At 45.6% G+C, this 9,858-nt stretch overlaps 1 protein-coding gene across 1 annotated transcript; it reads left to right on the top strand.

Moving 5' to 3' along the window:
- Positions 1-6,160: 6,160 nt before the first annotated feature.
- LOC118011726 (probable G-protein coupled receptor 148) lies at positions 6,161-7,208 on the top strand. The gene has a single exon (XM_035006574.1). It carries the CDS (start codon positions 6,161-6,163, stop codon positions 7,073-7,075), a length of 915 nt encoding a protein of 304 aa, XP_034862465.1. The 3' UTR covers positions 7,076-7,208.
- Positions 7,209-9,858: the final 2,650 nt, after the last annotated feature.

The raw sequence follows: 9,858 nt of genomic DNA, 5'->3' as shown, positions 1-9,858 counted from the left end.
TTGGAGGCTGGGAGTCCAAGAATGAGGGGCCGGCAGGGTTGGTTTTCTCTGAGGTTTCTCCTTGGCTGGCAGATGATCATCCCCTTGCTGTCTCTTTACATGGTCTTTCCTCTGTGCACACACATCTTTAGGGTCTGAGTGCGTCCGAATCTGCCTGAATGCAAGGGCACCAGTCAGATGAAATTACAGCCCACCCTAATGGCCCCATTCTAACTTAATTACCTCTTTAAAGACTCTGTCTCCAAATACAGTCACATTCTGAAGTTCTGGGAGTTAGGGCTTCGACATATGAATTTTGGGGAGGACACAATTCAGACGATAACACCTGCTAAGTCTTTTTTTTTTTTTTCTTTTTAAAGAAGAATTCAATTCACCTGCACCAGTATGGTCCTGTTAGGGAAAAAACTCAACAAACAATAACCAAATGTCATTTCAGAAATCAGAAGAATTGGGTTGGAAGCCAGACTTCACCATTAACCAGCAACACCCTGAGAGAAAGTGTAGGGAGTCCGTCACAACCTTTAGGTATCACCCTACCCTGACGTGAGGCATCTGGCCCGGGGTTTTAGAGATTGCACCCTACACGTGGACTGCCTTGTCCAAGCTCCAGTATCACTGTCACCAGCTAATTAACCCTGAATGAGTTCCTTCCTGCCTCTATCTCTCAGTTTTCTTTTTGGAAAAATGCAAAAAATGATTGTGCTTCCTTACTGGGCTTGGTGGGCTGATTGAAGAAGTCAGCTCCCCCAGAGCCGTCTCATACTGAGCAATCAGCACGAATATCTACTGTTATGTTTTGTTTGTGTCATTACCCTCTTCCTATCTCCCTTCCAGACCCTTCCCTCACGTTAGCACATATCCAACAGTCCCTTGGTTTCCTTCGGGAGTGGGGTGTCGGTTTGGGAATGGTTGCCCTCAGAGGTAAGAGAAGGGGGGGCTCCTCCAGCTCAGTGAGCCAGGGTTCATGGTGAGGACAAGGTAGGCAGTGCCTCTCCGTGGGAGGAATCTGTCTGCCTCGACCCTGACCAGGATAGGGGCACAAGCTGGGGAGGAAGAATGTACGGCCACCCATTCATGACCTCCTTGGAGAAATGGCTCCAAGTACACGTGCTGTTGTGGGGCCCCTAGAACCATCTTTTCATACAGATGTGAAGATGGACAAAGACCACCCAGATGAGCAAACCAAGGCCACATATTCAGAGGTTGCTAGAGCAAGGGAGTCAGCCCCAGTCACTTGCTTTATAGCAGAACCTCAGAGACAGGTAGAGGAGTGGGAGAGCTTAGGGGGGACACGGGGAGGCTTCAGGCGTGCCCTGCTGGGAGCCTGGGGCCTGGGGAAGCTGCGGGCGGGCTAACTGGAAGTGAGATGTCCTTGTGACTGGGTGGGGGGACATATGTGACTCTCTCTGGTTGGTCCTAAGTTGGAAGCAGGGACAAAAATTAGGGAAGCTGCCAATCATTAATCAAGTCCCGGCTCTTTGGGGCCAGTGGTTACAGAGATTGTTGTCTGGCTGCCTGGACGGTCAGAACAGACACCGGTTACTCTGGACGAGGGCTTGGAAGCTTGGTTTCCTGGCAGGTTGCTACAGGTTGTGGACCAGTTTAATTTTTATTTATGGGTGGGCCATATGTGTTTGTATATTCAGTTTCCCACCTAGGGTAGCATGTTGCCCCTCAGGGATTTGCCCTAAGCCAGGCTCTTCAGAAGGATGAGACAAGTTGCTTCACTGATTTTGTTGGGCACCCATCCCGCCCTCCCCACACAGATGCTTCCAGCAGGATTTTTGTAGGGAGTGGTGGCGGTGGTGGGTTCTGATTTCATCAGGGCAGTTGTGGAACCAATGGGAGTCTTAGCTCCAGGGTTTTATTTCAGAGCTGAAGCCAAAGGAACATTTTGGGCTGGAGGAAAACAGGTATTTCCATTTTAGAATTTCCAAAGAAAAAGGCTCTAGGAATGAACCGTAAGTGGAGGTAATATGTATAGAAGGGGACTTCTTACATGGCTTTTGTTGCCATGAGCTCTTGATAGGCAAATATACCTCTGAGAAAGAATACGAATTTGCAGGCTGGGAGATTCTGTCTGGCTGCATGGTCCTGAATAAATTACTCATCTTTCTGAGTTCTCATAAGTAAATTAAAGGCGATAAAACCCTCATTGATTTTGCAGATTTGTAACCCTCCTGGAGATTTTATGTCTACGAGAAGAATTCTTTTTTTTTTTTTTTAAGATTTTATTTATTTATTCATGAGAGACAGAGAGAGAGAGGCAGAGGGAGAAGCAGGCTCCCAAGGAGCAGGGAGCCCGATGTGGGGCTCGATCCCAGGACCCTGGGATCATGACCCGAGCCGAAGGCAGACGCTTAACCATCTGAGCCACCCAGGTGCCCTACAAGAAGAATTCTAAGCCACCTGCTTTGACAGTAGTGTCTTCACCGTGTACATTTGTCCCCTGCCAGGCTGCCTGCCCCGCAGAGCTCCTATCAGGCACCACTGCGCAAGCAGGGGTGGGCATCTCATGTGGCCTCTTAACCTGTGGCACGCGCTGCTCCTGATTTTGATCATGCCAGGTTCCTTATTGCCTGCGGAGTGAATTTTAACCCTTGGAATGGAATCAAGGCCCTCGAAATCTGGTCCTGGACTTTGTCTGTCCTTAGTCCTCTGAATAAGCCCTCAGTCCACCGAACTGGATCTGCTCATTGTCCCAGGTTTTGCCTTGCCTTGGCTCTTGCCGTTTTCTCTTGCTTGCAATCTGCACCTCTCCTCATCTCTATCCCCCTCACCTTTGACCCTGCTTTGCTCTAGTTTTCAATCTTGAAAGGCTGGATTTGAGTCTCAGCTCTTCCAAGAAGCTTTCGCTCACTGACTCTGCGACCCTTTCTATTCTGAACACCCAGCCCCCCACCAGCCCTGCCAGGGACACCCAACTTTCTTACTCATTTGGCAGATGTCTCTGGTTATTACTACCTAGTTATGTCGTATTCTGCTTCCATTGGGCGAGAGGCTTCTGTGAGTTGGTGCCTGTGTTTTACCACCTGGTAACCCCACCGCTTAGAATATGCGTTGTATGTTTCAGTGTAGAGTGAAGATTGGTGGAGTAGAGTGATGCAACGATGTGCCTCATCGATCAGTGTGTTAAACTTATTAGAAAGCTACACAAACTTGTTGCCTGAAACCGTATTAGATCTGGAGGGAGAGAGGTTTATTATAGTTGCAGCTACAGTAATTCGGGGGGAGAAAAGAAGCTTGTAAAATTTTTCTTCAAAGGAAGCACAATGCTCTGTGTAGGGTTTCAAGTCTTAGAACACAGCGAGGCCAAGCCCCGCTCACTGCTGTTATGATGTGCTGTAAAATAAACCAGACATGTGTGTAGGGGCTGGTGGGGGCTGGGGGACATGCAAGTGCAAGAAAGCCCTGCTGAGCAGAAATGAGGAATCCAGCAGGGAAGCTACAGACAGGATTGGGATTCTGGGCAGAATGGGGGATGGGGAGCAAGACTGGATGATAGGGGAGCACAGCCCATCAGCTAGGTCAAACCCAGCGACAGTGAGCTCGGGAGTGGGCCCAGGCAGACAGGGAGGCCGTCGCCATTGTGGAGGCTGCCAGCAGTGACTCCTTCATTCTGGGACTCAGAGGTTGGGTTTTAGGTCCTGGGAGGGGGCCTAGCAGGACAAGGCAGGCCCTGTCCTAGAGAGACAGCAGTTCTATTCAAGACTCAGCCACGGGGAATAAGATGAGGACATTCCAGATCAAAGGCGGGGCCAATCGTGTCTCAAGAATAAGGAAAAAGCCCAGATACTCCTGGCCCAAGTTAAGATTTGGCTCTTCAGGATGTGAGTGAGGATGACTCTGTAGATAGAGAAAAAAGATGTGGAGCTTGCAATCCTGCATGGCTGTGATGTTAGGAACCAAGGACCAGAGAAGTGAAGTGAGCTCAGTATCCACAGTCACATTCCTCATTGGTGGCAGACCTAGGCTTAAAGCCCAGTTCCTGTGACTCCCCCAGGCAGGGCAGAGTTCTAACTTACCAGAGTCTGCATGCCATCTTCATTGGGGCCCTTGCTGTCTATGGTGGTGCCTTGAGGACAGTTACAGGAGTGTGCTCTGGGGATGAGTGATGAGGAGGCATTTAATGTGGGCCGATGATGCATTTTTCTGTTGATTATTGAAGGGTTCTGGTATAAGATTTTGACCAAAAAGTCTGCAGCTAAAAGAAAACCTGATGATGAGTTTGACAATGACAATGACCGTTCCCATTTCTATTCCTCTCTGGGGGCTGAAAAGAGAGGAATAAATGCCTAGAGTTTGACTGAATGATAATGGCACAAAAATCCATCTGAATGGGAGAAATTCCCCACAAAGGGTGACAACACAATATGCAGGGGAGAATAGATGCCTTGGGCAAGGGATTTCATAAGGAGCTGTGACATCGCGGATCCTCGGCAAGTTGCAGTAGCTGTCTCCACGGTGACAGGCTCTTTAGGAATTCCATATAATATACTGTGTCTCTTCAGGGTCCACTTTATATACTTTCAACGCTAGGGGCCGACATAAAGGAACAGAAGGAAACCCGTTTAAGCTAGCTCAAATAATAGAAGGGTGTGTTATATTTTTAGAACCCAAGGACAGAAAATGCAGAGCATCTCAGCAGAATCAGAAATTCAGGAGCCCAAGTTGTTCTCTCTCTGTCTTGCAAGGGCTTTTGGAGCCTTGCAGGGACTTTGTGGTTCCCTCTGCTTCTCTCTTACCTCTCTCGGTCACCTTCTTCTACTCGCCTATGTGCCAACATGACTGGCGGGCCAATCACGTGACATCACACTCAGACTCCAGTCTCTGTGAGAATTCTTCAGTCGGATGTTTAAGAAGCAGACACTGGTGCTGTCTAGAATAATTCTCCATGAGTCAGATGTCTACCCCTAGTTCCAATCACCTCTGATGAGAGAGGCGATGCAACAGGTGGTGAGGAAGTGAGTAAAGCCATAGTGGGGAGGCAAAGGTTGGCATCTCTACAGTAGACTTTTGGAGACAGTGATCCTGAAATTTGGGGGATCCCCAGTCTGCGGCATGGTGAGCCATTTACTGCTGTGCATGCTTGAGAAGATCTTATGAGGCTACTACCATTTCAGTGGTCCCAGTCCCTCAGTAATCCTAAGATCCCAACACCTTCCTGGACATGCAGTCTTCCAACTTAACAACAGAAATGGTATTTCTACAAATGGCGTTCAGTTGGCATTGGGGGGCCAATGACATTGGCCAAGGAAGAACTCAGAGCATGCATTTATTTGACCTTGCATTTGACATGAATATCCCTGTAGTGGTTGAGGGGGTGGGCTCTGGAGTTGCACTCTGAAATGCATATCCTGGCCCCTCTACACAATAACCATATGGCCCTGAGCAGGTTACTTAGCCTCTTTAAGTCTGTTTCCCCATTTGTGAAAAGTGCATAAAAAACCACTTAGTGGAAAATAAAACATACCCCAGGATTGGTGAATAATATGCTCTAAAAAGAGTTTCGATCCCTAGAAAGTACTGGGTAAATGTCACCCGGGACTGCTGTCATTTTGTAAATATCCTTGTCATGTCTTATGGACCTCTGTATACACAGTTGCCTTCTTCTTTGCCACATTTGTCACTGTCATCTCCTCCTACTGCGGCCTGGGGGTGGTTTTCCAAGGGATGCGGGCTCTGCTGGCCAACATGTCTTATGGACAGTTCTTGCCCTCAAGTCTTCCCCAGACCTTTGCATGTGCTAAGTGTTAACAAGTGCTGGTGGTTCATCTGAGTTTTACGATGTTGTGCTTTGTGGCTCCAAATTGAAAAAGTTCTCACAGTCAAAGATGGAAAAGGATGCACAAAGAATAAAACCTCGACCTGATTGTGAGCAGTTTGCTGACTCTTGAGAGTCCATCTTTCAAACTTTCCTTTTGGCTGGTGTGAGTATGTGCCCCTCTCTTGAAATAAAGTGAAGACCCCAGATGATTTCTCCAGTTTCTTTGATCCATGTCAGTGCTATCTAAAGTTGTTGTTCTCTCTACAGAAAAACGTGTAACATATTCCTTGAGATTTATGCAAGATCACAGAGCTGGAAAACCACACCAGAACCTTTAAGATTCACTCTTTCTTGTTCTTTAATCCTGCAGGAGCCAAGCTGCCCTGAAAGATCATGAACTTGTCTTCTGAACACTGCAACATATCGGATTGGCTGAGGCTGGAAGCAACAGTGAAGGCCTCTGTGTACACAGTTGCCTTCTTCTTTGCCACATTTGTCACTGTCATCATCATCATGATGGTGTCACAGAACTCGAAGCTGAAGAAAGAGGTCCGATACATCCTCCTGTGCCACCATCTGCTGTGCATCTCCTCCTACTGCGGCCTGGGGGTGGTTTTCCAAGGGATGCGGGCTCTGCTGGCCAACAGTCCTGTGCTTATGTGCTGGGTGGTATTTGGGGTCCAGCTAAGTGTTGGAGAAGGGATCCTCTTCACCCTGGCCTTGATGGCTGTCAACACGTACCTGGCCATTTGCTGGCCTTTGAAATCTCTGTCCTTTGTAGAGTCAGTTAAGTATAAGATTCTGGCTGGGTCTTGGACAATCATTATATTCAAGAATGTTTGCTTATTCCTCATAGAGGGCACTAACCCCACTCAGGGTGCTGTTTTTAAATCTGAACCCCTTTGCCCTGTGATCTTGAATGGCTCTGCTGCCAGAGCTATTGGCATGGTTTTCCTTTTCCTTCTTCTGTCCATCATTCTTATAAGTTACTCTCTGATCTACCAAGAAGGGAAACGGGCTGGCCATTTTAATAGATCGAATATCAAAGCAAGGAAAACAGTCCTTATTCATTTAGTGCAGATGGGTTTACATGTGATACCAACCCTGATGTTCATAGGCTTGGGAAAGATGTGTGGGGTGTTTTTCTTTGCTTTAAATCTGGTGCTTTTCGGTGTCTTTGCATTTGCCCAGTGTCTTAACCCTCTGATCTATGGGCTCTGGAATAGAGAGCTGCAAAGCAGATTGTACCGTTGGATGCGCTGTCAGCAGTGGTGTGGTCACATGATGGCCAACAGAGAGCCAGTTTAACCCGAAACACAGCCATTTTGAATCAATAACTCTAGCCCTGATGGATCATCAGCTGGGCGTGAGGACTTGCCTTTTACTCAACCTAAAATTGGTGCCTTGGTTTGATGTTGAAAGCAATACGAACAAGTCAGAGTTATTCAGCTGGCTTGCAAACTTCGCTGCTGTGTGCATGAATTGGCCTCTGTAAGATCATTTTGTGTCTTTAATTCTAAACCCAGATCAACATTTTTAGCAGCATGTCCTACTGTGTTTCAGTAATGAGGCAGCTTTTGAGAATGCACTTGTTTTTAAAAATTGACAAACAGTCCGTGGTTGATATGAAGAGAAGTTTGGCTGTTCCTCTTATATTAATTAGGCATAGGCTTGGCTACATATAATAACAAAACAGAAACAAAATAACAATGATTTTTTAAGGTTTGAGATTGTCTGTTTGTTTGTTTTTTTCTGATGTAAAAGAAATCTGGAGGTAAAAAATCCAGTCCTATACAGCAGCTCTGTAGGCAACAGGTTCATGCTCTTCTATTCTGCCATGATTACTATACTACCTCATGACCCAAGATGGCTGTTAGCGGTCCTGTCATCACATTCATACTCCAGCCAACAGGAAGGAGGAAGCGGCAGAGAAGGGTTTATACCCTCCTTCTAAAGACACTTTTTAGAAATTACACAAAATGCTTTTTCTTATATTTAACTGGCCAAAACTTAGTCATATGGCTATGCCTGGCTTTAAGGGAGAGTGGGAATAAATTTTAGCTGGGTGGTACTGTCGCCAGCTAAAAATTGGGGTTCTTGATACTAAGAAAGGAAGGAAGAATGGATATTAGGAAGCAAACTTATTTCAGGGGCCATTTTCCTCTCAACCAAATAAAGTATAAAGAAAGACAATGGATGGGTTATAATCACAAAAATATACTCAGCCTCTTTCAATATGATACTTGGAGTTAACTTTTCAAGATCCCAGAACACTTTATTTATTTATTTATTTATTTATTTATTTATTTATTTATTTTAAGATTTTATTTATTTATTTGAGAGAGAGAGTGAGAGAGAGAGAGAGCACAAGAGGGAGGAGCGGGAGAGGGAGTAGCAGACTCCCCGCCGAGCAGGGAGCCCGATGCGGGACTCGATCCCGGGACTCCAGGATCACGACCTGAGCCGAAGGCAGTCGCTTAACCGACTGAGTCACCCAGGCACCCCCAGAACACTTTAATTGTATTATGTTAACAGTTCTCAAAGAGAATGGCATCAAGAAGAACACTGAACTGGTTTAAACATGGGAATTAACTCATGATTTAAATCTAAGCCATTTTGAGACAGTAGTACAAAATAAAGTCTTTCACGGCAATTTACATATGAGATTTCTTTAGATGAAACGTCCATTTCTGAGTAAGTCAGGATTCAGTTCTAGAAACAGGAATCATCACTCTAGGTACTTTAGACACATGGGGTTTAATATGGGACTTAGATGCTTACGAACACACTGGCAGGGCTGGAGGAGCAGAAATCAGGAGCCACCACTTGTTGGTGTCAAGATTCCACTGCAGGTGGGATCTGGTGGTCCAGCAACTGCTTCCACCATTGTCCCCCATGCCTCAGGCCCCTCTTAATGTAGTAAGTTTGCAAAAGAAAGAGCAACCGGAAGATGGCCTCCACTTCCTTCCATCTTCCAAATCTCAAGTGATTGCTTCTAACTGGTGGAAACTATCTGGCATCTAGACCCTAAGAACAAAGGAGTCTGGGAAATGTAGTTACTAGTTTCACAGGAACAGGAAGTTATCCCAAAATGGGGGTAAAATGAGGATTGAAAGAGCCAATCCATGGGATCCACCATTATGACATTTAGTTTTATTTACAGGTGATAACAACAACAGAAGCAAAATAGTTGCTCAACACATGAGCAACTATTATGCTCCTGACACCATGCAAGCCATTTTATATACACAAAACCAAATCCCCACAACAGGTATATAATGTACATATTATTATTCCTGATTTACAAATGAGAAAAGCTGAGCCTTAGAAAGGTCTTACAGGAGCTTAGGAGGACAGGACCTTCCTTTTCAGATTTTCCATTCACATGTGTTGGCTGAAGGTGACCATTTTATCACCCTTGAGAGCTGGACAAATTGCTTAGGAAATTTGGGCTTCAGTTTTCCACTTTGCTTTGGGTGTGGACACCTGCCTTGTGGAAAAGAGCCTGCTTTGATTACACCCTCCCATCTTTGATTACACCCTCCCATCTTTAGGCCCCCACCTTGTTTTCAGATTCTAGTGGCTTCCATATCATGTCTGGACTCCATTTTGGCTCCAAGTCCTTCTTGCCTCTTCTCTGGGTGTTCATTGTCTTCTCTCTTCCTCCATTCTCAACTCTGAGATTTCAAAGCATGACCTTCTCTTCTGCAATATGCAAGTCTCTCCAAGGCAGGAGAGACTGCCAAGGCTGATTACCTTTGTGTCCTGGCACTCGACATAGTGCCTGTAGATGGCAGGCACTCTACAAATGATGTAGTGGACTCACTGGTCAATAAGACATGTCCTTTTTACAAATTCCATCCCCACAAAACCCAAGCTGTCTCTTAGTTTTTGTTGAAAAATGAAATAATCTGAGCCAAGAGTGGAATAAAAACTCAAAAAATCTACCAAAGTTAACTCAATTATAAGCCCTAAATCTAAAATACACAATTCAATTTATCCTTAAAACTTTTCTTTTTTTTTCTCTCTTTTTTTGGTGGGGGGGAGTGTTAAATTTTTTTTATTGAAGTATAATTAACATACAATGTTAT

The sequence above is a fragment of the Mirounga leonina genome, unplaced genomic scaffold (genome assembly GCF_011800145.1).
Source record: "Mirounga leonina isolate KUSES-001 unplaced genomic scaffold, KU_Mleo_1.0 Mir_151, whole genome shotgun sequence".
Classification (NCBI taxonomy): Eukaryota; Metazoa; Chordata; class Mammalia; order Carnivora; family Phocidae; genus Mirounga; species Mirounga leonina.
This window is presented reverse-complemented; position numbering and strand designations above follow the sequence as displayed.

What these genes read in the sequence shown, in the direction of transcription:
- LOC118011726 (XM_035006574.1), top strand. Translation starts at nt 6,161, where the DNA reads ATGAACTTGTCTTCTGAACACTGCAACATATCGGATTGGCTGAGGCTG.